Raw genomic sequence first — 27,142 nt, forward strand, 5'->3', positions numbered from 1 at the left:
AGTAATTCTTTTCCAAGTTTTTTTAACCTCTTTTAGAGTTGTGATCGACAGAAGTAAACGAAGGTCGATTTCCGTCATTTTTATCCAAAACAGTCTTCTTTTTAAAAACTCTCTGAAGAAAACAAAAAGAAAAATGGGAACGAACCGTAGACGAGTGCTGACTCCTTTGAGAAGATAAGAAATCCATCCGACGTGTCTAAGACATGACCGCATGACAGCCACGTTGATGTGGCCCACCTCGACATACCACGTGTCACTCTTAGCAAGGTTTTGTTCTACTGACGTGTAGCCCGGGGACCACTCAGGATCGGAGATTCCGTGGCGGAGAAAAAATAGGATGTGCGGTCACGTGTAGAGCGGGACCCACTTGGTGGCATTTCCGTAATACCCTCTTAACGACAAGGTCAATAATAAAGAAGACCAAATTCTGCCGGGCGTTGCTCGAGCCAATACTCCTGCCTGCCGTTCGGCAGACAAGGAAAGAGACGGTAGAGGAGACGGTAATGGCAGATACTTAACGGCGAAGCGCGATTCCCGAGATGCCGTCAGCGATTCGGCGCGCGTGCGTGGCTATAATACGTATATACGAATGGATACTCAGGCATGGAATGGGCGCCGCCGTTACAGACGGCAACGCATCGCTTTAACGTTGGGCGTGCCCTACAGAATTCGCCAGGTCCGGGTTAGAAGCTAACCGCGGTTAGATTGGTAAAACGCAAAAGGAGTGAGTGAGAGATGCCCATCCAGTATCTCGCAGCCACAAACAAAACTGTACACCGTAACACACGTGGCGACCGATGCCCTATCCAGGACCCCGATTCAGACAGACGCGGATTAGCTACTGACAGGTTGAGTAGCGACACTTGCCACTGAAGCGACGTCACCAAGTTATGTGGGCTCTACCATGATATATGTTTTGTATCCAGGCCGTCCATCCATTTGGAGAGATCATTTTAGGGCAAGAGCCAAAGAATGAGGTAGATAAAAAGCTGTAGTGGACCACACCACAGAAAACAGTGGGGAGAGTGATTCCCACCGTTGAAGCCTTCTTAAGGCTCACCATCATGTTTTTTTGAAATCCAAACTATTTACAAGTTAACACGGACATGAAAGGAGGTAAAACACAAATATTAGCTTGATCGTAAACTTTCGTGGTCCTTAAAAGTTTTTAATGGTAGAAGTCACTCTCCCCACTGTTGTTTGTGGTGGGGTCCATTGGAGCATTTGATTTGACTCATTCTTTAAATATTGTCCTAAAATAATATCTCCAAATGGATGGATAGCGTGAATACAAAACATACATCATGGTAAGGTTCACAGAACTTAGTTACGTTACTTCAGTAGTTAATCACAAAACATACATCATGGGATGGGATCAATTTTAAGATAATGATGGTGATGCCATAGGTTTACTATATCTCACAACAAGTTCACGGGGCTTATTTGGCACATTTGGCATATCCCAAAATTTTACCATTCTATCCCTTTCAATCTCTTCCAACCTGTCCGTCCAAACACCCCCTGATTGGACCACATCATCACACAAACTTCAATACAGCAGTGATGATAATATCACTGGCCAATCATGATGCATATATAAGATTTTTCTGCTTGTAGCAAGTAGATGACTCGAATTAGGCCAATTCTACAACTTTTGACTTATTAGTTATGTTTTTAACAATGGCTATCCATGTCAACATTACAATGTATGTTGACTATATACTAGAGTAAAAGTGAGGTGAAAAAGCTATTTGAATAGCAATTGGACGTATTTTATTAATATATATAACTTTTGGTCTATTGGTTAGGTTCATAACATAGGTAAGAACACAAACTCTTTGCACTTGATTGATTATATTGGTAAAAATAATTTAAAAATTCTTTTTTATGTGCATTTGAAAATATTTGAATTGCAATTTAGAGAGAAAAAATCTTTTTCTTGAAGTTGTTATTTCAAACATCAGATCAAAGACAAACACATTATCTTATCCATGTAAATTATTAAAACAAACCCTGGAGTGCCACTTGACAGCATGAATTTAGAACTTTGCCTAAAAAGAAATCTGACTTACAGATTTTAATTCTGAAATTGGAGGCTTGTGCTTTGCTGTTAAAGCTTGAATTTTCACTAAGGAAATTTCAAAGAGAGGAGACAATAATCATAGTTAAAGAAAATTGGAAATACAATGATGTATACCTTTATGGCTTTTTTTAGAGCCCCATTATAAGATATTAAATATAAGTTTAAGTTGAAATCTAAGACTTTGAAGGGTTGTCAAACATGATTTGTATTGAAAATGATTTTAATTCCTAACAACTCCAAAATCTTGGATCCTTACTCTTTTTCTTTTTTTCTTCTTCTTTTTTTCTTTTTTTTTCAGTTCGAGCATTCATAGGTGGTGAAATCCTACTACGGCATGAGTGTATGGGGTGTGTGCACATATTAAAAAAAAAACAAAAAAAAAAACCTCCAAAATCCATGCTATCATGCGGCTCTTCAAACTCGATACATTGAGGCTGAAAAAACACTAAGTTCACTAAGGCTTAGTTAAATAATATCTAATCGAGCCATGTGCAACTCTTAGAGAAAAGCACATGCAAAGCATGGTTGAAAATAGTTCAGATGAATACACATGGACTAGACTAATGAAAGCCCTCTACATTAGGTCCTCTTAGTGTTTTCCTTGCCTCATCATATCTAATTAGGTAGCCCCTTAAATATATTTGCTTAATTTAGTCATAGGAAGCGTTTTCAATCCGAACTATCCATATATGGCCACTATCTAATAGTTAGGATCATCCCCTGAGCAAGTGGACCCACCATTTGAATGAATAGATTGAAGTGTCCATTCTAATATAGGTGTATATGCGGATCATTAGGATAAGTGTGATTCTTTGCAAGTGGCCCAACTACGATGGATGGCCAAGGGTGAAAGCATGTGATTGAAAGCAGTTCGTATGAATACATGCTGGACTAATGGGCGTCACGGAATTGAATTTTTCCTTTGCCTCACCTTATCTAATTAGGTAGCTCTTTGAATATCTTTGCTTAATTTAGATAGGACATGTTTAAATCTGAATCATCCATAGATGGGCAGTATCAAATGGTTAGGATTATCCATTGATCAAGTGGACCCATCATTTGAAGAATATATTGAAGCCTCTATTCCATTATACGTTTACATGTGAATCTATGAGAGTACATGTAATTCTCTCATCTACAATAGCAAGAAAGGGTGAAAGCATGATTAAAAGTAGTTTGGATGAATAGGCGTGGGCCGAACTAATGAGAACCCTCCACATCACAACCTCACCAAACTAAATGTTTCTATTGCCCCATCGTATCTAATTAGGTAGCTGTTTAAATAAATATCTTTGCTTAATTTAGAAATGAAGTGTTTTAAATATAAACCATCCATCCATAGATGTCCGCTATCGAATAATTAAGATCATCTCTTGATCAAGTAGACCCACCATTTGAATGAATCGAGTGTCTCAGCAAGTGTGATTCTTTGCAAGTGGCCCAACTACAATGGACGGCCAAAGATGCGAAGCATGATTGAAAGTGGCTCCGATAAATACACATGAACTGAAGTTGAACTAAGGAGAGCCCTCCCCTCCACGGCAGGGGTTCACCGAACTGAGTGGTTCCTTGTCTCCTCGTATCTAATTAGGTAGCTGTTTAAAATATCTTTGCTTAATTTAGGTAGGAAGTATTTTAAATCTGAACCGTCCATGAATGTCCACTATCCAATAGTTAGATCATACCCTAATCAAGTGGACCCACCATTTGAATGAATAAATTGAAGGGTCCATTCCCTGATAGGTGTACGTGTGGATCGTCCGAGTAAGTGTGATTATTTTTAAGTGGACTAACTACGATGGACGAGACGACCAAGGGTGATATCCTTGCAGGTCACAAGTAGCTCTGTCCCGCGGGACACGTTCCTTTTCACGGAAAAAGAAAGATCAGAGGAAGAGAGAGAGAGAGTGAGAGAGAGGCGTATAAAATGCCAGGAAACCGGTTTTCGGGATTCGGTAACGGCGTTTTCTGGTTTTCTGCGGAGAAAAGAGAAGATTTTCTAGAGCGGCGGAAAGCGGTTTTCTGACTGGGGAGACGGAAGCCGGTTAGTGGTTTTGGAAGCTGGAGCGGTACCTACGGCGGTTTCCCGATCGAACGACCGTTTCGCGGAGCCGAAGCGGCGAGGTTTCATTAATTTCGAAAAGTAAAAAACCGTCGATTTCCCTCCGTACATAAATGGGGTAGCGATTGCAGTGCACAGCAGCGGTTTTCAACTTCCCCTCGAGCGGTTTTCTCTGCGGAATCGAGCTTCTGAGAGCGGTTTCATGGCTTACAGTGACAGTTTCCGGAGTTCCTCAAATCTTACGAGCGAGCGGACGAATACAGGTAAAAACCAGAGCTGTTTCCGGTTCTGCGCTTGAATTTCGGCGATTTTCTGTCATAACTAAATCATAGATGTGCATTTCTTGTGTAAGATTGTATAGGAGTCGATCAGCTGTATGAAGAGCTGTGGAGAGCTTGTGCGGGTCCTTTGGTTGATGTTCCGAAGGAGAGAGAGAGGGTTTACTACTTCCCCCAAGGCCATATGGAGCAGGTGCTATCGTGCGCCCCGCCTCTTTTGTCTGATTTCTCGATGTGAGAAATCTTCAAATTTTCTTTCTATTTTTTTTTTTTTAAATAAAAAAAATTCCGGTACTCTTGCAGTTAGAAGCATCGACAAATCACGAATTAGGTCCGCAGATTCATTTGTTTAATCTCCCTTCGAAAATCCTTTGCCACGTCGTTAACATTCAGCTAAGGGTATTCTGCTTCTGCTTCCTTTTTATTATTGAATTATTCTGCATTGATTTTATATATATATATATATATATATATACACACACACACACACACACACACATTTTTTCTTATATTGTTGTATTATTTTTTTTAGGCGGAACCTGAAACCGACGAGGTTTATGCACAAATCACTTTGCAACCAGATCCTGATGTAAGAGGCTCGCATTTTTATTTTTTTATTATTATTTTTTAAATATCTTGGTTTGAATTGGATCTTGCAGTCTCAGGATTGTAGCCACGTTTTTTTTGTAATTTTTTTTTTTTTTTTTTTTTTTATATAGCAAAATGAGCCAAGGAGCCCTGATCCAAGCCTTCCAGAGTCTCCGAGGCCTGTGGTTCGATCATTTTGTAAAATTTTAACAGCTTCTGATACAAGTACCCATGGCGGGTTCTCTGTTCTTAGAAGACATGCTACTGAGTGTCTTCCTTCATTGGTGGGTTTTGGTTTTTGTTGTATTTTCATTTTATATTAGTTATTAGAGTTGTATAAGTATCTTTGATTTTCTTTGTCTTTTTCTTTTTTTCTCCTTACTGTTGTTATTATGCAATTTCATTTGTTCAGGACATGTCCCAGCAAACGCCGACTCAGGAGTTGGCTGCCAGGGATCTTCATGGTTTTGAGTGGCGTTTTAAGCATATTTTCAGAGGTATGGATTTGGCTTTTATTTGCTTTCCCCTATTGAAATTGCTATGCAAATCTATTCATGGAAAGAATTCATTCGGAGCTTTGCGTTTTGGGTTACCGTTTCGTAAGGAAGATGAGATGCCATACATCCAAATTACTGGTTGGTGAGACCAGAAATCAACGGAAGATGAAACCACACATCATGTGAGTCTGTTTCTCCGAACTTTGCAGAACCCAGATTACTGGTTGTTCCTGTTCTTAATCTTCCTTGGATTTGGGGCAGAAAGGGATGGAACCCTACATAACATGAGTCTGTTGCTCGAACTGTGCAGAACCCAAATTACTGGATGGTGAGATAAGAATGGGTTTTTTCTGTTCTTCATCTCCCTTGTGATTTGGGGTGGTAAGTGATGGAAGATGGAAGTCCATGTGGATTCTTTTCTTTTTTTTTGGCTAACTTTGCCAAATGAGTATACAAGGTGTCTGATAAATTTGCCAAAACAATTTGTAATTGAAGGACACGTCAAATGCAGCCCTAACCTGATTATTTTGAACCTACAAAATGGACAGGGCAACCCCGTAGACATTTGCTCACTACTGGATGGAGTACGTTTGTCACTTCTAAGAGATTGGTTGCTGGTGATGCCTTTGTTTTCCTGAGGTATATGTGCTTTAGAGGTAGTCATTTTGGTTTTTGTTTCCTGCATGGATGAATTTATTGAATCACAAGAGCACTTCTGCAGAGGGGAGGATGGAGAGTTACGCGTAGGTGTTAGACGCCTTGCTAGGCAGCCAAGCACTATGCCATCGTCCGTGATATCCAGTCAGAGCATGCATCTAGGAGTTCTTGCCACAGCATCTCATGCCATTATGACTCACACACTTTTCACTGTTTACTACAAGCCCAGGTTAGAAGCATCTTCTCTCTTCAATTACCTTCTTGTTTATATCAGATGTGTTGGATAGATGGTTGATTCCTTTCAATGGTGTCGATCAGGACAAGTCAATTCATTATAGGCTTGAACAAGTACTTGGAGGCTGTTAATAACAGGTTTTCTGTTGGGATGAGATTCAAGATGCGATTCGAAGGGGAAGATGCCCCTGAGAGAAGGTATTTTCTCAATCCACTCATGCTTTGTTTTAATGGCAGCCTTTGATGGGTTTGATTGATCATTTAGTATTATCATCACTTTCAGGTTTACTGGCACTATAGTTGGGGTTGGAGAGGCTTCCTCACAATGGCTGGATTCTGAATGGAGATCTTTGAAGGTTTACTTGCTGGTTGTTTGATGTTTTAAGGTCCTGTTTGGGTTACATGTCTTTGACTGATTATTTATTTCCAGGTTCAATGGGATGAAGCTGCTGCTGTTCCACGTCCCGATAAAGTCTCTCCATGGGAAATAGAGCCTTTTGTTGCTTCCACACTGTTAAATCCAACACAACAGGCAGTGATGAAGAACAAGCGGCCCCGGCCATCAGTGGAACTCCCAGTCACTGGTATATGAACTGCTGGCTTTTGTGTTTTTCCTAAGATGGTTGAAATTATTTTTCATTTTCTTTATTAGTGTTATTTTTATTGGATGCAGAACCTAGTTCAGGATTTTGGTACCCTGGAATAACTCAATCCCATGATGTGAGTGCATTGAGGCAGAAAGAAATCAAGGGAAATGTTATGAACAGCAGCATCGTGCAGGGTGCGGTGGTGCGACCAGAGGCCTGGTTGAAGGATATCCATGCTCCATTCACAAACAGGCAGGAATGCCTTTCTTCCCCTACAAGGGTCTCTCTGAAGCTGTTTCAGGATGCAGACAAAGAGCATAAAACGGTCACTGTATTGCCAGTTACCTCGGGCTATTCAACTACCGACCACCCTCTAAATCCCACTCCCTGCTCAATTTCGCATTTGGCAGAGGAGGGAAAGAGGCCCGAGGCTCGTAACGGGTGTCGGTTGTTTGGAATCGAGCTGATTGACAACTCAAACATTTCGCCAGCGGCTGATAGAACGTTGGCCAGTCCAGTTAAGATCTCCACTGCTATAACAAATGATGAATTTGTTAAGGCTACTGCATCTGCCGCTGATTCCGATCAGCAGTCAGGACTTTCAAAGGCTTCGAAAGAGAGAAAGCAAGGTTTACAGATATCCCCAAAGGAGGTCCAGAGCAAGCATAGTAGTTCAACAAGGAGTCGAACCAAGGTAACTCTTGATTTTAATGGAAAGTTGTGTAGATATATCATTTGCCTGATCTTACATCATTCTTGGATTTCGTATTTGGTGCTTGAAAGGTTCACATGCAAGGGATTGCAGTTGGGAGAGCTGTGGACCTAACTGTGATGGAAGGCTACGATGAATTGATAATGGAGTTGGAGCGTATGTTTGAGATCCACGGCGAGCTTCATCACCGCAACAAATGGGAAGTTGCGTTCACTGACGATGAAGACGATATGATGCTTGTGGGCGATGATCCATGGCCGTAAGCATCTCCGCAGCTAACCATCCACCTTGAATTGGGTCACTTTATATTCTCAAAATAACATGCTGAGAGTTCTCACTCACTGTGTGGTTTTTTCTGCAGGGAATTCTGCAAGATGGCAAAAAAGATTTTCATTTATACATGTGAAGAAGTGAAGAAGATGAATCCAAGAAACAAGCTTCTCTCAACAGTCGAGGGGACTGCAAGCATTGATTCAGAGCTGAAATCCGAGACATAAATTTGTGGTGACGGTTCGTTCTCCATTTTCCTTCTTCAGTGGGAGAGGAGATTAGAGAGGGGCGAGGACGTGGGCAGCGGTTAATATCGAGCTCGGTTTTTTAGAGCTATAGGTTGTGGAAGGGTAAAACAAACCAGTGAACTGAGGGGGAGAGGTAGCAGCAGTCGTTTCTATCTTTAGGAATTTAGAAAAAGGGATCACAATTTGTGAATAGATGGGGTTGGTTTTTCTCTTTTTTCTTTTTTCTTTTTCTTTTTTTTTTTTTTTTTTTTGTTGTTGTTGTAAATACGTGCTTGATGTAGTTCTTTGTGAGTGGCAATGTAGAAGGTCTGTTTTCTCATTCTGCTGAATTTTGATTCTGTGATTGTGTGGCCAAGTTTATGATGATCAATTCAGACTATTTGCGGGGCCCCACAAAATGTGCACGTCTGACCAATAATCAAGTGATAACATGGGCTATGGTGTTAAACGTGCAAATGTTGCTTTCGATCTTATGAAGTTAAGAACATTGATTTCAATGTTTTTGGGCCGTGCCACTACACATGGAAGAGACCTCAGGTGAACCATGGACACATCCACGCCAATTGCATTCATCCAAAGTTGTGGGACCCACTAGGAGAATCATAGTGCAAAAATCACTAACACCATCTGGTGGGTGACCATCAAATAGCTATCATGCCAATCGTGACCTACCAAAGTTGTGGGACCCATTTGGAGGAGCAAGGTAAAAATAAATAAATCACACCAATTTGATGTGAAAAAATTAAAAAAAAAAACAAAAAAAAACAAAAACAAAATGCCATCCATGCCAGTCTAGACTGCCCTTATTGTGGGCTGCATTGTGGGAACAAGCATAACCTTTAACCTACATTGATTGGTCGAACCAACTGATCTGATTTCACCCATGCAGTTTGGACCATTGGCACTTTTGTTTTAGCTCTGTTTGATGGTGACTGAATGGATGGTGAGAATTTTCGGATAGGTTTCTTTTTTTATCATGCACTTTCTGCTTTTGTTTCAAAATTTAGAATATCTGGATTGATGCACTCGTATGGTGCATGTACTATGGACAATTGGACATGACAATTGAAGGGACAATCTCCTTCTATTAATATACATGCCAAGCTTTTATTTAGGGAAAAAGATATCTACAGCTTAGTGCATGCTTGGATTTTTAATTCGAGCTTGGTAATGCTGAATCTATTTACATTTTATGCCTGTGAAATTTCTAATTGAAAGTGTTCACAGTTACAAAAGCCACAGGTCTTTCTTGCCTGTTATGGTGCTTGCTCCTCGGGAGGAACGTATTGTGTATATGGCCTGAGTACTTTCAGGCTCTCGTAACTGAAAGCTCTATGAGGCCCATCGTAATGTCCATATGACGTCCACTCTGTCCATCAGTTTCATTGTATCCTTTTTTATGTGAGACAAAAAGTGAGGCAGATAAAATACTCAAGTGGCCACACCACAAGAAATAGTATGGAATGCTAGCCCATATGGAAATGCTGGTTATTCCAATGGAATTGGATAATATCTCCTTGAATTTGTTTCTTATGGGTTTTTCTTTCATGTTGTAGAGAGATTCAGATTCAGGTTTTGACTTGTATTCGGATGGATCAGATATCCTAGAGCAATTGATAAGGAAAAGGCAAGAGAACTAAAAGGTACAGAGGTAGAATTGCAGCTCAATTTCAAAGACAAATCAGATGAGTTCAGATTGCCTACAGAAGAGGCACTTCTCCATTAATTCCACTTTGATGTTCTCTTGGTTCATTTTGAATTTGGAAACTTGAGGCTCTTAATGATTTTCCTTCAGGAGCTTCAAGAAGTGGCACAGTGACCACCAGATCTTCCAAAATCTTCAGCGCATGATAAAAGAGAGTGTGCTATCTTGTGCATTTTCTCTCTCTCTCTCTCTCTCTCTCTCTCTCTCTCTCTCTCTCTCTCTCTCTCTCTCTCTCTCTCTCACTAATTATAATTTTTTGGATTGATACCTTTTACTAATTATATCATTTTCAGCATTGCTATGATATAATTTTATTTTATTTTTTCTTAAATTCAGATGTCTCCAGTTGCAGAGCTTGCAGAACTTATTTAGTTTGATCAGAATCCGAAGCATGGTTTTTCCCTTCCGGTACATAAGTGGCAGTGTAGGTAGATAGGTTCTCATTTTCACTGCTCACATTGCTTGAACTAGAATGATCCGATGCATCTTCGGATTGTTCTGCTTCAGTCTGAGTGGTCTCATGGGACTGATTTTTGTGGTTTGCATTAGATCAAGAATTGCTGGCCTGAACCTCACATCCAAATTGACCACTATGAACATCCTCTTTTTTCCTTAACGCAGCTTTTTCCCACTGTTCACGGATTTCTCTAGAAGAAAAGCGATTTCCTACGTCATCAGCTATTAGAAAACTGTATTATTGAAGTATTCATTTTTAATGAGAAGGAACAACCTCTAAATGGAACCTCTATTTTGTCATTCATTCATAAGCATAAGCATCTTATCTAATTACAATCAATTTGTTCTTCATCACAATGTTTGTTTGTTTTTTCATCTCATCTTTTACTAATTACAATAGAAATTGTAAGAACATATGCAAATGTTTATTTGACAATAAGGAGGTTGTCAGAAGGAGGAATATCAAGGTATTCCCAACCCATTGAAATTCTTCAAGAAATAGATGTCCAGCCAGGCATTGAAATACCATTTCCAGTGGGCTTTTGAATGTCACTATAATGGAAGATACATTGCTTGGTAAAACTGAATATCAGGTGAAAAAGCCTGGGTTATCAAAATACGCCATGGCTTGGTAAAGCAAAGGGCGGATAGCTGGAGCACCTTATGTAATATTAATATAAGTTAACCGAATATCTTTTGAGATAAAACTGTTGGGTATGTCTGTCAGATTGTGTTATAATAAAAGAGCATAAATGATGGGAGATGCATTTTCTGCATCAGATTTCCCGTTGCTGCAGACCACTAGGGAGAAAAAAGGCTGCTTTATGTCTTCTGCGGTTGTATAGGAAGAATCCTGATGTTGTCGATGTAGATGGCTGGTAAGTAGGGATTCTGTATTCTTCCTCTAATGGGGCCCTGTTGACTATTTATGCTCATCTGACTCTCTGTTTTAGCTACATTTCTTTTCAGGTCAGATCGCATGACACAGCTTCTAGATGAGCGTAATCTGGGGGTTTTGACACAGTTTCAAATAACCATGAAGCATATTGTAGTCGTCTTCCAAAGTGTGTTAAAATTTTAGAGAGGCTTGCTAGGAACCAGGATGTTCCACAAGAATACACCTACTACAGGATCCCATCACCATGGCTTCAGGTTTGAATTCCTTTTGGAAGGCAATTTTTTTTTTTTTTTTTTTTTTAAATTTCTTCCTAATTGTTTACTCAGAAACATGTAAGCATGTAGTAACAAACCATGATTGGTTTTTTTCACATATTGAGAAGCATGTCATCTTTTCATCCCAGTAAAGATATTCCCCTATTAGAGCTGTATTGCAGGTTCTAGTTCATGGTTGGACAGAAACTACAGAGCATTTGAAAGAGTACTGCTCAAAAAATGTTTGCCCTCATGTATATGCTTCCCAGATTGAAGGGACAATTGACGTCAAATCAGATCTGTGTGCCTATAAGGTATCAGTAGGGATGTCCTCCAGTTTTTTTGTGGACAAGTAATGGTTGAATATGCCAACTCGAATTCTTATAATTCAGCTTTCTTTTGATCTTCTAGATAAGATGCTCTCAACGAGTAGAATGGAAGGCTGCAGTTGAAAGAGATACATCAGATGCAGGTACGTATAGGTACCACTCTGAATGGGCTTATTAATGATGAAAACAGTGGGCTAGGTCAAGCCCAAAACTCTTTTGTTCAGGTGTGGGCTAAAATAGATACTAGTGCATCAGACCTGTCCTGATTAAGGATCAATAGAAGAGTAATAGGCATGGGCTCGATTCAAGCCCAAAATGTTCTGACAGTTGAGCCCCCAACTTCTTTAACTCAATGGGCCCAGCCAAGCCCAACAACATGTTTGTTCAAGTCTAAGAAATCCCAGAATCTGTTAGACTTGCACTTTTAAATTGCTTCATGGATTTTGTGGGTATGCTTGACTGTTGCAATTTAAAATTTCATACTGCAAAATGTGATTTGTGCATTTCAGTTTGCTGCATGCCTAGGTTTATTTGGTACTGAAATAATGAGATTTTATTTTCTTCACTTCCATTAGGTTATCTGGAGCAGATAGGGAGGACTCTCTTAAAGTGATTCAAACAAAGAAACTTCGAACTTTAGATGCCTCGCCTCTCTCAACAAGCCAGAGATCTCAGTTCTGTTGCTTGGTCATGCATGATGACATGCTCTGTGGTCTGGGCCATGCATAATGCATACTTCACAAGGAGTGGAGCATAGAGGATTTTTTATTTATTTTTCATGTATTCGGACCATTGTAAACTTATTGTTGTAAATATATATAATTTTTTATTATAAAGTTGTTCAATATTAATTTTTAGCTGTACCTAATATTCTTTGAATTTTAAAAATAAAAACAAATACAGCTTTCAATTGAATCAAACATAATTGGCAAAAGCCACCGTTTCTGAAATTCAGCCCGATTGTTGGCACTGGCACGGTTTAAACCCGTACCTAATATTCTGTCCCTAATATTCGAAACGGTTTTGAGCCGTTCCTACATTTTGCGACCTTTTAAGCCTCTTTTTCAGAGGTATGCGATTGGCTTTTATTTGCTTTCCCCTATTGAAATTGCTATGCAAATCTATTCATGGAAAGAATTCATTCGGAGCTTTGCGTTTTGGGTTCCCATTTCCTAAGGAAGATGGGATGCCATACATCCAAATTACTAGTTGGTGAGACCAGAAATCAACGGAAGATGAAACCACATCATGTGAGTCTGTTTCCCCGAACTTTGCGGAACCTAGATTTCTGGTTGTTCCTGTTCTTAATCTTCCTTGGATTCGGGGCAGAAAGGGATGGAACCCCACATAACATAAGTTTGTTGCTCGAACTGTGCAGAACCCAAATTACTGGATGGTGAGATAAGAATGGGTTGTTTTTGTTCTTCATCTCCCTTGTGATTTGGGGTGGTAAGTGATGGAAGATAGAAGCCCATGTGGATTCCTTTTTTCTTTTTTTTTTGCTAACTTTGCCAAATGAGTATACAAGGTGTCTGATAAAATTGCCAAAACAATTTGTAATTGAAGGACACGTCAAATTCAGCCCTCACCTGATTATTTTGAACCTACTAAATGGACATGGCAACCCCGTAGACATTTGCTCACTACTAGTTGGAGTACATTTGTCGCTTCTAAGAGATTGGTTGCTTGTGATGCCTTTGTTTTCCTGAGGTATATGTGCTTTAGAGGTAGTCATTTTGGTTTTTGTTTACCGCATGGATGGATTTATTGAATCACTCACTGTGCAGTTTTTTCTGCAGGGAATTTTGGAAGATGGCAAAAAAGATTTTCATTTATACATGTGAAGAAGTGAAGAAGATGAATCCAAGAAACAAGCTTCTCTCAACAGTCGAGGGGACTGCAAGCATTGATTCAGAGCTGAAATCTGAGACAAATTTGTGGTGACGGTTCGTTCTCCGTTTTCCTTCTACATTGGGAGAGGAGATTAGAGAGGGGCGATGACGTGGGCAGTGGTTAATATCGAGCTCGGGTTTTTAAAGCTATAGGTTGTGGAAGGGTAAAACAAACCAGTGAACTGAGGGGGAGAGGTAGCAGTAGTCGTTCCTATCTTTAGGAATTTAGAAAAAGGGATTGCAATTTGTGAATAGATAGGGTTGGTTTTCTTTTCTTTTCTTTTCTTTTTCTTTTTTTTTTTGGTCTTTTTTCTATTGTAAATACGTGCTTGATGTAGTTCTTTGTGTGTGTCAATGTAGAAGGTCTGTGATGAGATTTTTTCCCCGTGCTCGACCGGTCGTGAGCCTTACACGATCGGTCGAGGGATGGTGCACGACCAGTCGTGGAGTCGAGCCCTGACTCGACTCGAAGTCCAGCGACTTTGGGTTATTTTTCTACGGGGTGCTCGACCGGTCGTGAGTGGCGCTCAACCGGTCGTGGTTACGCAGATTCGTTCCGCGATTTTGCGAATTGCAGAAATTTGAGTCCTTTTGCAACTAGGATGTGGAAAAGAGTTTCCTAAAACTATAAATAGGGGTTCCTAGGGTTTTTCTAGATATGAAAAACACAAGAGGGCTATCAAAGGTGTGAGAGAGAGAGAGAAAGAGAGAGAGGAAGCTTGTGGAAGGGAGGCTATGCTCATGGAGGTTATCTACTGTGCAACTTATATCTCAGCACTTCCACATCCTCGTAATTGGTAAGATCTCTCCGTTTTCTTTGTTTCTCTTATTGTTTATCCACTCCTACGTGAGTGAAGAAGGTTGAAACGTTCTACTTCATAGTGGATTGTTGATCTGAACGAGGTCCCGTGGTTTTTACATTTTTAAGGGTTTTCCACGTAAAAATATCTTGTGTGGTGTGATCTATGCTTTGATTTATTTCATTGCTTTCTTATCCATAATTCTGGTTTGTTTCAGAAGGCTAGATCCTAAGGTTTTGTGCAAGGCCCCCAACAAAGTGGTATCAGAGCTAAGTTCATTGAACGGGTAGGATCAGATTTTTGAATTATGGAAGGTGGCTCATAAAGGATGATCAGCCTCAATGGCTCTAACTGGACTATATGGAAGGCTAAGATGGATGACTTGCTTTATTACAAGGACCTATATTCTCTAATTTTAGGCATATCAACAAAATCTAAGGATATGTTTGATGATGATTGGAAGAAGATGGACCGAAAGGCGGTGAAGTTTATTAGACAATGGTTGGATGATTCTGTGTTCCACCATATGTCTACGGAGACCTTAGCTGCTAGCCTATGGATGAAATTAGAAGGGTTGTATGAGAGGAAGACAGACAGTAATAAATTTTTTTTGATAAGGTGACTTATGAATCTCAAGTTCAATGATGGTAGTTCTATGGTCGAGCACATGAATGAGGTCAGCAACATAGTGAACCAGCTCTCTACTATGAAGATGGTCTTGGATGATAAATTGCAGGATTTACTATTACTTAGTTCATTGCTTGACAGTTGAGAGACATTGGTAGTGTCTCTAAGTAACTCCGCGCCAGACGGAAAGATATCCATGGAATAGGTGACTAGCTGTCTCTTCAATGAGGAGACAAGGAGGAAGTCTCCTGAGTCTACATAGCAAGAGGCCTTTGTGACACAGGAACGAGGGAGAGGAAAGAGTAGGTAGGGCGAAAAAGCCCGAGATAAATTAAGAGGCAAGTTGAGTAACAGAAAGGATATTGATTGCTGGAATTGTGGCAAGAAGAGCCATTGCAAGCATGAATGTCGTGGTAAGAAGAACGATAAGAAAGAAAAAGGAAAAGAGAAGGAAGATGAATCAGATTCCACTGTGGTTGCTTCAGATGGCGACGTTGAAGTTATTCTTTCAACAGATCATAATATTTGTCTCACAGCTACGAGTCAGGACACCGACTGGGTGATTGACTCAGGAGCTTCTTTTCATGCGACTCCACACAGGGACTTTTTCACAAGCTATAAGTCTGGTGACTATGGGACCGTGAAGATGGAAAATTCTGACGTATTGAAGATCGTAGAGGTCAGTGATATTTGTGTGAAGACCGATGTGGGCTGCACATTGGTTCTCAGGGATGTGAGGCATATCCCAGACCTTCGCCTCAACTTAATGTCGACGGAAAGGTTGGATGATGATGGCTATGAAATCCGGTTTGCTGGTGAGCGCTGGAAGCTCATCAAGGGTTCATTGATCGTAGCCAGAAGAAAGAAGTGTTGCACATTTTACAAGGCAAGGTTCAGTGTATGCAAGGGTGGGTTGAACGCGGCGGAAGATTCAGCTATTGACATGTGGCATAGACGTCTAGGCTACATGAGCGAAAAAAGGCTTCAACTACCAGCGAGGAAGCGACTCCTTCCAGATGTAATAGGTACACCTCTCAAAACCTGTCTTGATTATTTATCAGGGAAATATCATAGAGTTTCATTCATTAAATCTGTTTCTCATGTTAATAAAGTGCATGCATCAGATTTTGTTTATTCTGATGTTTGTGGTCCTATGAGGATAAAAACCTTGGGTGGGGCATTGTATTTTGTTACTTTTATAGATGATGCATCTAAGAGGGTTTGAGTTTATACTCTGAAATCTAAGGACGAGGTCTTTGGTGTGTTTAAATTATTTCATGCTATGGTCGAGAGAGAGACAGGTAGATCATTGAAGTGCATTCACACTGACAATGGTGGTGAATACATTGGCGACTTTCATAAATATTGTAAGTCCCTGGGTATACGGCATGAACAGACGGATCCCAAGAACCCCCAGCATAATGGTGTGGCTGAGCGAATGAATCGCACCATTATTGAGAAAATCAGATGCATGTTATCCCATGCGAAATTGCCTAAGACGTTCTGGGGAGAAGCAATGCACACGGTAGTGTATCTGATAAACAGGTCTCCATCAACCCCATTGAATGGAGAAATGCCTAAGAAGGTGTGGACTGGACAGGATCCATCGTACAGTCATCTTAGGGTGTTTGGATGCAGGGCATCCGTTCACGTACCAAAGGACGAGAGGTCCAAACTCGATATGAAGATCAGACAGTATGTGTTCGTCGGGTACGGTGATGAAAAGTTCGGCTACAGATTGTGAGATTCGACCGAGAAGAAGCTCATTAGGAGCAGAGATGTGGTTTTCTTTGAAGATCGATATATGAAAGACATTGGTAAGCTAGAGAAGAACCAGCCTAATTCAGGTGAGCTAGAGGACATGAATCCGGTTATTCCTCTCATGGTGCCTGATGATGGGGGAGTATAGCAAGGTGCAGAGGATGAGGGAGTTCCTTCAGAAGATGGACCAGGGGAGCAGCCCCTACTTGATCCACCTGTTGAGCCACAGGTGATGAGGTCTAGGGACAGACAGCCGTCTAAGAGGTACTCGCCGCATGAATACATTATGTTGACTGATAGGGGAGAGCCAAAAGATTATTCTGGAGCCCTAGCCGACAAGCATAAAGGGGAGTGGTTGAAAGCTATGCAAGAGGAGATTGAATCTTTGCATAAGAACCACACATATGATATGGTGAAATTACCTAAGGGCAAGAAAGCTTTGAGCAACAAGTGGGTGTTCAGAAAGAAGGTTGAACAGAAGAATTCACAATAGAGGTTTAAGGCCAGACTTTTGGTGAAAGGGTTTGGTCAGAGGAAATGCATAGACTTCGAGGAGGTATTCTCACCAGTGGTGAAGATGACATCCATACGGGTGTTGCTTGGGTTGGCGGCTAGCATGGATCTAAAGATAGAGCAGTTAGATATTAAAACTATCTTCCTCTATGGTGACCTGGAATAAGAGATATACATGCACCAACCAAAGATATTCGAAGTAAAGGGCAAAGAGCATATGGTGTGTAGGCTGAGGAAGAGCATGTATGAGCTGAAACAAGCTCCATAGCAATGGTACAAGAAGTTCGACTCGTTTATGTTGAAGCATGGGTATGACAGAACGGAGTTGGACCACTATGTGTTCACAGGCAAGTTCTCAGATGGTGATTTCTTAGTAATGCCGTTATACGTTGATGACATGCTCATCATGGAAAAAGACATCAAAAAGATCGATAGGTTAAAACAGGAGTTGGGCAAGTCTTTTGCGATGAAAGTTTGGGCCTGGCTAAATAGATCCTAGGAATGGAGATAACCTGTGACAGAAGCAGTAGAAAGCTTTAGCAGTCACAAGAGCGGTATATTGAGAAAGTCCTAAAGCGATTCAATATGAATGCAGCGAAGCCGGTCAGTACTTCACTGGATGGTCACTTCAGATTGAGAGATAGACAGTGTCCCAAGACGAAGGCAGAGGTGGAAGAGATGCAGAAGATACCCTACGCATCAGTAGTAGAAAGTTTGATGTATGCTATGGTGTGTACACGCCCAGACATAGCATATGCGGTTGGTGTTGTTAGCCAGTATCTTGCCAATCCTGGCAAAGAACATTGGGCAGCGATGAAATGGATACTGCGGTATCTAAGATGCTCATCCAGGTTGAGCCTATACTATGGTGGTAGAAAATTTGTGTTAGAGGGCTACACAGATGTAGATATGGTAGGTGACATAGACTCCAGGAAGTCTACATTGGGGTTCATGTTCACGTTTGTAGGGGGAGCGGTCTCTTGGCAGAGCAAGCTATAAAAGGTCGTAGTATTGTCTACGATAGAGGCCGAGTACATTGCAGTCACAAAGGCATGTAAAGAGATGCTTTGGATGAAGAGGTTTTTACAGGAACTTAGCCTGAAGCAGGAGCAGCACGTGGTCTATTGCGATAGTCAGAGTGCTATACACTTGAGCAAGAATCCAAGTCAACATTCCAAGTCGAAGCACATAGAGATTCGGTATCACTGGATCAAGGATACTTTGGAACAGAAGATGTTACAGCTTGAGAAGGTCCACACGGACAATAATGGGTCAGACATGATGACCAAGGCTTTGCTCAAGGGCAAGTTTGAGGTTTATAGAAACCTGGTTGGCTTGAAGAATGTAAATCCCTCCTGGGTCAAAAAGGGAGAGATTTGATGGTATTTTTTCCACGTGCTTGACCAGTCATGAGCCTCACACGACCGGTCGAGGGCTCGTGCACGACCAGTCGTGGAGTCGAGCCCTAACTTAACTCGAAGTCCAGCGACTTTGGGTTATTTTTCTATGGGGTGCTCGACCGGTCGAAGGTGGTTCTCGACCGGTCATGGGTGGCGCTCGACCGGTCGTGGACTCATCTCGACCGGTAGTGGTTACTCAAATTCGTTCCGCGATTTTGCGGATTGTGGAAATCTAAGTCCTTTCGCAACTGGGATACGGAAATGGGTTTCCTAAAACTATAAATAGGGGTTCCTAGGATTTTTCTATATATGAAAAACACAAGAGGGCTATCAAAGGTGTGAGAGAAAGAGAGAGAGGAAGCTTGTGGAAGGGAGGCTATGCTCGTGGAGGTTATCTACTCTGCAACTTATATCTCTGTGCTTCCACGTCCTCGTAATCGGTGAGATCTTTCTGTTTTCTTTGTTTCTCTTATTGTTTATCCACTCCTGCGTGAGTGAAGAAGGTCGTAACGTTCTACTTCATAGTGGATTATTGATCTGAACGAGGTCCCGTGATTTTTACCTCTTTGAGGGTTTTCCACGTAAAAATATCTTGTGTAGTGTGATCTATGCTTTGATTTATTTCATTACTTTATTATCCATAATTCTAGTTTGTTTCGGGAGGCTAGATCTTAAGATTTTGTGCAAGGCCCCCAACAGTCTATTTTCTCATTCTGCTGAATTTTGATTATGTGATGTGTGGCCGGGTTTATGATGATCAATGCAGACTATTTGTGGGGCCCCACAAAATGTGCACGTCTAACCAATAATCAAGTGATAACATGGGCTATGGTGTTGAACATGCAAATGTTGCTTTCAATGTTGTTAAGTTAAGAACATTGATTGACCATGAAGTGAATGAATTGATCGTGAAGTGAAGGGAATTGACTGTGAAGTGAATTGAATTGACCGTGAAGTGAAGGGGAATCGCCAGAATTGACCGTGAAATGCATGGAATTGACTGTCAAGTGAAGCGAATTGACCGTGAAATGCATGGAAATGACCGTGAAGTGAAGGGAATTTGACCACGAAATGAATTGAATTGACTTGAAGTGAAGGGGAATCGTTGCAATTGACCGTGAAATGCATGGAATTGACCATGAAGTGAAGGGAATTGACCGCGAAATGCATGGAATTGACCGTGAAGTGAAGGGAATAGACCGTGAAATGAATTGAGTTGACCGCGAAGTGAATGAAATTGACTGCGAAGTGAATGAAATGAATGAAATTGACCGCAAACTGATTGAAATTGACCATGAAGTGAATGAAATGGATTTTTGACCATCGACTTGATGAAATCTTAGAAAATAACCAGGTTGGTTTGCTAAAGTAGCTTCTCCTACCCCAAAATCATCTGTGGTACGTCAAGTAACTAATTTTGATTTAGAAGATATTCTTGTTAAATGAATAAAGAAAGAAATTTTTTTTAAAAAAAAGAGAGAGAAAAAAATTATATGCTTATATATACATATTTATATAAATACGTATTAGAGAAAAATGTAGGTAGAATTAAATTCTACAAGTCAAAAAAAAAAAAAAAAGTGCATAGCACGACGGTTATGGCTACGATTATAATCGTAGCCATAGGTAACATAATTCGTAGCTGTAGATCCGAATCGAGGCGGGCTCACCCAACTGGCTACGCCCCTGCCACTTGCTACCATGTCTAGCAGGGCCACGCTGATCTGGCGGGGCCCTATGGCTACGGATTCTATATGGCACTATGGTTATGGCTATGGTTATTATTCGTAGCTATAGGATCCTGGCTTTTTTTTTTTCTTTTTTTTTTCCTGGCTTTTTGTGGGTCCTATTATGAGGTATGTGTTATATCCAAACCGTCCATCTATTTGGCGAACTCATATTAAGGCTTGAGACGAAAAATAAAATAGATCTAGCTATCAAGTGGACCACACTGTGAAAGGCAGTGGAGGATTGAACGTCTACCATTGAAACCTTTTTAGGGGTCACAAAAGTTTTAGATCATTATGAAATTTGTTTTTCCTCTTCATCTAGGTCTTTGTGACCTTATGAATAGATTGGATGGAAAATAAATGTTATGGTGGACCCTACAAAATTTTTAACGGTGAAAATCAATTTTCCTACTGCTCTTTGTGGTGTGGTCCGATCTTTGGATATGATTTTTTTTTTTGATAATGCTCCAAAATGATCTTGAAATATGGATGAACGTTGTGGATATAATAAATACATAACTATGGGGCCCATGTAACTTTGATCTTTTTTGAACCGTTCGTACAACTCGGAGTTCGAGGAGCGTCAGCGCTCATCTTCAAGCACCAGGGGATCCGCCTTCGGAATAGAGCTGGGCATCGGACCGAGTCGGATCGGATTGGGCCCAACCCAACTCAGTTCGAAATTTACAGGGCCAAACCCAAACTCAATCCGATCCAGTACCGAGCCCGGGCCATCTTTCTTGATCCGATCCGATCTTCTGCTGGCCTGAACCGATCCGAGTCCGACTTGGTTAGAAAAATCGAGTCGGATCGGATTGGACAAGGTTCAGATTGTTCATTTCTTTCAACGGTGTGGAAATTATTATTCTCATTGTTTCCTATGGTGTGATCTACTTGATTATTGGATATACTTAAAATTTAGTATCAACCCCTAAATTGATATGGAAAAACTGACGGACGGTGTGAATAAACCAAAAAGTTCAAGACGGGCCCCACATAGTTTACTCAGTAGGATAAAACCGTAAAGCTCACGCCAGCTACATAGCTTCTTGAAGAAGCTTATACCTGCTATGTGACTTCCTGAAGAAGCTTCAAGTACTCTCTGAAGAGCCGACCCTCGTTCGAAAACCCGCCGACCAGATTCGAGCTCTTAACTTCCTCTTCTCTCTCAATGCGGACCACGACATCGTCCTGTTGATCCGTCAAATCGGTGCTTTGCACGGGGATCACGTCGAGATCATCTGCGCTGGATCCAATCTTCCAAGTTCTCTTTTTACCAATCTTCCAAGTTCTCTTTTTAGAGCTGAAAAGATGGGATTTTGAAGCGTTGTGGTGTTTACAGCAGCTTGAGAGAGAGGATCCTGAGAGACCATTTACGGGAATTTGTGCCTTTGATGAGAATTCGAAGTTGAGTTTTGTACTTGACGTGGGTCTTGAGGTATCGAGGAATCGTCGGGGTGTGATGCTGCTTACAGACGCCATTGCTGATGAATTTGTGCATGTGTGTGTGTGTGTGTGTGTGTGTGAGAGAGAGAGAGAGAGAGAGAGAGAGAGATGGGTTGGGTGGAGGGTTTTTTTTTTTATTAATTACTACACCCGGTGTGGTCCGGATCGAATCGGATCGAATTTCGGTTCGGTTCGGTTGGATTCACTACTTACTCGAATCCGATCCGATTATCGTTCGGATTTGACCGATCCTACTCGAACTTGACCGATCCAGGCCATCGGTTCTGTTCGAATCGAGGTGGATCCGTCAGATCAAGTCCATTTTGCCCACCCCTACTCCTGAAGGAAAGCATGGGCATTTTCGACCTCAAAAATGGGACCGTACAGCTGGGGCTTATTCTCGGGAGGTGAAAAGCAAGTGGGCTTTAAAAGGTTGGTGGGCCTTATATGGGTCGTACAGTTGGAAATTACCCTTTTTTTCACGTGGTATGGCGCACGTGATTTTTTTTATATTTTAATCTGGCTTGTTTTGATTTCTCGTCCTAAATTAGCTGGCAAGACGGATGGACGGAAAGGATTTCTAACAAACATCACGGTGGGCCCACGTAGCTTCTCAGCACAGGAAGTTAGTTCGTGCGACAGGGTGTCGCCGGCACTCCGCGTCCGTACCATTGCATATAACCACAGCCCGAGAAGTAGCATCAAAGTCACGATGGATGGGCGCCATTCAAGAGGTGGGCCTCAAACGGAACTCTCGGGTTTCGATATCAAACATGATTCACATGTCCTTGTGAGGTTCGCTCCTATGGCACGGATACCACCGCAAGTAGGGGTGCCGGTCTTGGGGGCCACGTCAGCTATTCATCTGATCCACACCGTCCATCATATTCGTCCCCTCATACTTACCGTTGAATCCAAAAATCAGGCCTATCCAAAGCTTAGGTGTGCTGTGATGCAGTGAACAACGTAAAACCATGCCTAAGACCTCTAAATTCATTTGGCGTGTCACGCTTATCTTAGCATGGTGTGACTGGTGTGCCCCTTCGTCCTAGTGTGGTGCACCGGATTAACGGTTTAGATGGAATTTACACAACACGGTGGGCAGCACAAACGGTGGTATAGTTTTTATTGGTTGGGCACCCCCTCTCCAACTGTTCCTCTTGGTGCAGCCCACCTGAGAGGCTGATTTTTATCCCAATGTCCTGGAACCAAAGGGCCCACCTAATGGACAGCGTGGATCTGATGCACAGTTAACGTGGCCCCACATCATACGGGTAGCACCAAAACTGGTGCTGGTGGTGGTCGTACCGGTTCCCATATGAGCGCGACGCTATTCTTACTGGATTGAGAGAACTTTGATACTTTGGCGGAGTGTGATGGATGATACGCACGCATTCAGAGATTTCTTAGTATTTGCCCACGTGGCGTACAATTATCTAAATTAAACCGTTCAAATTATGGTATCCAGTGTGGATGTGTAATGAACGAAAATTAAACTTATTTATAATCTGACTATCGTATTAGTGGTCATTTATTGGACGTTTAAAAATGACAATATCTAACGGTCCTATTTCCACAAGCATGTGTCCACGAATCAGTGGTTATAATCTTGGGCTTGTGACTTGGAGGCAGTGCTTTGCACAATCCAGTCTGTTTTATTTGAGTTATGCATGTCATGTGTACAAGTTCTGAGTGCCTGCGTATCAAGCGTCACACGCAGCCCGAGTATCATAGAACTCATCCCACTTTGGGTGCGGAGAGGTTTTTCCGCTTTCATTCCCGGAAGTCCGATGCGTGGGATGGGGTCCGGAACGTATGTGCCAGGGATTGGGCAGTTTGGTGGGTCCCATTTGATAGTGTCTGTTAATGCCGTTGAATTGCTTTTGGCTCTTTCAAAGAGAAATGTAAATATCACGAAAGATTAGATTCGAGAGAAACTGTTTCAGTATATCGCGATAAGATAGGGTCCGCCCTTGTCGTAGGGTGATTATGTGTGTCATTTTCGCGAGAGGATATAATTAGAAGAGGAGAAATTGAAATGCCTTGAAAACGACAACGAATAATGACCTTTCGTTTTTATGTAACTTTTCGGAACAAGTGGAAAGTGAAAAACCAATTTTAGGGCTGCATTTTCCTTTTATAAGACAGGAGCTTTGATACTCCGGCAGAGTGATGGATGACACGCAGGTACCATGAAATTGCACACGTGGCATATAGGTAGGTCCCAGTTGGATGGCCTGTGAACCAATTCGAAATTTCTAATGGGCTGATTAGTGGACATTTAATGAACAGTCAAAATGGAAAATAATCAACGGTCTGGATTCAACATAAGAATGGCCGTTGATCAGAGGTCAGGATAGTACATGGAGTGGGGCCCTCAATTTGGACTGCCTGAATGGAGTTAACGAGTACGATAGATGTTGTGCGCACTTGAAAATTATTTAGAAATTACACAAGTGATGTACAACTAATCAAAACTAAACTGTCCAAATTAGGAGTCCCAGTTTTTATATATAGTGAACCAAATACGCTTTTTTAATCATCTGACTTCTGGAATTTGTGAACATTGATTGGATGGTTAGAAATGGAAAACATCTAATAATCCTCTTCCAATAAACAAGTGTCCACGAATCACAACTTATGATCGACCACTAATTTGATTTTGGGAATGTGACATAGTGATGGTCGGTTTCCAAAGTGCCATTATTATTATTATTATGAAAAAACTAATCATAGCCATTGATCTAACAAAAACACCAAGTAATAAGATGGTATACTCCAGCCCTAATCTGCATATTTCTGCAAGCATGCCTTTTTAATCCCTAGGTATTTTTTTTATAGATATTAGGAATATGAACTATATGTGTGTGTGTGTGTGTTACGTGTGTTGCTGACCAAACCTGGTTGGCTAATATCACCAAACTCCAAGCTACTTCAATCCTGAACCTGCACAATCATGGTGAGCATAAGAGACCTGGTCTAGCTAGGGGACCCTCCGTGCCTAAGTTAGGTTAAGTGAATCTGAATCTAAGTTTATTTGTAGAGGGAGAATATAAGAATGTGTGTATGTGCCTTTCACCTTTCGGGGTCTTCATTTATCGAGGAGATGTAGTCTGATGGTTGCAGAATCTTTCCCAAAGGGGGATTGATTGTTATCTCGAATTATCCCGAGATCCTCGATTCCTGGATTTTCGAGATTGGAGATTATCTTCTGTGGATCTTGGAGAGAGATCTTTAATATTGAGCCAACTTCTTGATTCGCTTAGGGCGAGATATAATGACGGGCATCCCAATGGGAATGAGTAACAGGGCTCGACTGGTCGCTAACCAACCCCAGAGCATCAGTGTTCTCATATGGTATACACTGGCCGAGTCTCTCTCTCTGCTAAATGGTTGATCCTTAATCAACTATCAATTTGGGTATGGTCGATCCGTAATCGACCTATCGTTGACTGACGACTGTTCTATTGACCGACCTAGAGAATAGGTCGGATTGAGGTTGGGCCAAAGCCTGATCAGTTTAAGCCTGATTAATACCCGACTAACATCCGACCCATGAAATGAGTTGGTATCGACTCCCCTGGAGTTCTCGCCTTGTAGTTCTAGACATGTGGGCCTAGGTCAAGCTCGACACCTGGGGAGTCCGGGCCATGTTTCGGCCCTTTGGGAGATCTGGGCATGTGAGCCTCGGTCAGGCTCAGAGCCTAGTGAGTCTGGACCATGCCAGTAGAGTTGGTCCATTCCATAAGCCGACTTATCGACTTGTCATATTTTCCATATATATATATATATATATATATATATATATATATATATATATATATATATATAGGAAAAGGTACTATAAGCTCGATTGTATGTTACCTTCCATACTGTCGAGAGCTGGCAACACACAAGCGGTCGGATGTTGAAAATTCTAACCCAACGGTAAGATTTTAGAGAATAAGTGGAGAAACAAAACCAATGAAACCGGTTATTAAAATATGACTCAGTGTATTTCCTACAAAAGCTTTTAGCATGAAGTAGTGCACTAGAATCCTGGGTGGGGCATACCGTGGGATTTTTTGAGAAATCCACCCCGTCCATCCGTTTTTTTGTATCATTTAAGGGGTTGAGCCTAAAATTGAACAAAATCCACATCTCAAGTTGATCATATCACAAGAAACTGTGGGAATAATAATTTCAACCATTGAAACCTTGCTAGGCCCCACAGTGATGTAAGTGTTTTATCCACACTGTTCATAAGATCATACAGGCATGGATGAAGAGAAAAAACAAATATAAGCTTGATCCAAAACTTTTGTGGCCCCAAGATTTTTTTAATAGTAGATGTTCAATTCTATTGTTTCATGTGGTGTGGTCCATTTGAACATTTTATATGATTAATTTTTGGGCTCAAGCCCTTAAATCATATGGTAAAATGGATGGACGGAGTGGATCGGATACATAAATCATGGTGGACCTCACAGTGTCTACTTAGTACGCTAAGGGTAGTGAGTTACTCCGCAATTTGCTTCCGTCTAACAGGGGCGCAGATTAGATAATGACACATTGAGCAGCGAGACTCACTATTGAAGTTACGTCACCAAGTTCCGTAGGCCCCATTATAATGTGTGTTTTATATCCACTCCTTCCATCCACTTAGAGAGATCATTTTAGGGCAATATCCAAAGAATGAATTAAATCCAAAGCTCTAGTGGACCCCAGCATAGAAAACAGTGGAACAATGACGCCCACCATTAAAAACTTCTAAATGCCACAAATGTTTTAGATCAACCTGGTATTTGTGCTTTCCCTTCTTTCATGTCTTTTTTAACCTTCGAACCGGTTGGATTACAAATAAATATTATATACGGTGGGCATTAGGATAGTTGCAACAATAGGAATCACTCTCCCCTTTGTTTTCTATAGTGGGTCCACTATAGATTTTTTTTCTACCTCATTCCTTGGCTCATGCCTTAAAATGATATCTCAAAATGTATGAGCAATGTGGATACAACACATACATCATTGTGAGGATCATAAAACTTAGTGACGTCACTTCAGTAGCGGAATCCTACTCAACCTTTCAGTATCTAACCCGCGTCCGTCAAACAGGTCATTCCGGAAACGGAT

At 41.2% G+C, this 27,142-nt stretch overlaps 1 protein-coding gene and 1 long non-coding RNA gene across 3 annotated transcripts; both read left to right on the forward strand.

Moving 5' to 3' along the window:
- Positions 1 to 3,969: 3,969 nt before the first annotated feature.
- On the forward strand, positions 3,970 to 8,535 carry LOC131241182 (auxin response factor 9-like). 2 transcript variants are annotated; one of them, XM_058239895.1, is made up of 14 exons: positions 3,970 to 4,408; positions 4,507 to 4,616; positions 4,727 to 4,822; positions 4,956 to 5,012; positions 5,143 to 5,295; positions 5,424 to 5,508; positions 6,057 to 6,147; positions 6,230 to 6,394; positions 6,484 to 6,597; positions 6,683 to 6,755; positions 6,830 to 6,983; positions 7,073 to 7,680; positions 7,770 to 7,957; positions 8,060 to 8,535. In XM_058239895.1, the coding sequence occupies exons 1-14, from the start codon at positions 4,348 to 4,350 to the stop codon at positions 8,193 to 8,195; spliced, it is 2,091 nt and encodes a 696-aa protein (XP_058095878.1). In that variant the 5' UTR covers positions 3,970 to 4,347; the 3' UTR covers positions 8,196 to 8,535. The 2 variants fall into 2 exon arrangements, with proteins under 2 accessions (XP_058095878.1, XP_058095877.1); XM_058239894.1 differs by having other exon boundaries at positions 3,971 to 4,408; positions 4,498 to 4,616.
- A 3,338-nt stretch (positions 8,536 to 11,873) lies between these two features.
- Positions 11,874 to 12,715, forward strand: LOC131238757 (uncharacterized). The gene is made up of 2 exons (XR_009168033.1): positions 11,874 to 12,001; positions 12,434 to 12,715. It is a non-coding gene; the product is annotated as an uncharacterized LOC131238757 (long non-coding RNA).
- The last annotated feature ends 14,427 nt before the right edge of the window (positions 12,716 to 27,142 follow it).

Source organism: Magnolia sinica, chromosome 3 (genome assembly GCF_029962835.1).
Source record: "Magnolia sinica isolate HGM2019 chromosome 3, MsV1, whole genome shotgun sequence".
NCBI classification, from domain to species: domain Eukaryota; kingdom Viridiplantae; phylum Streptophyta; class Magnoliopsida; order Magnoliales; family Magnoliaceae; genus Magnolia; species Magnolia sinica.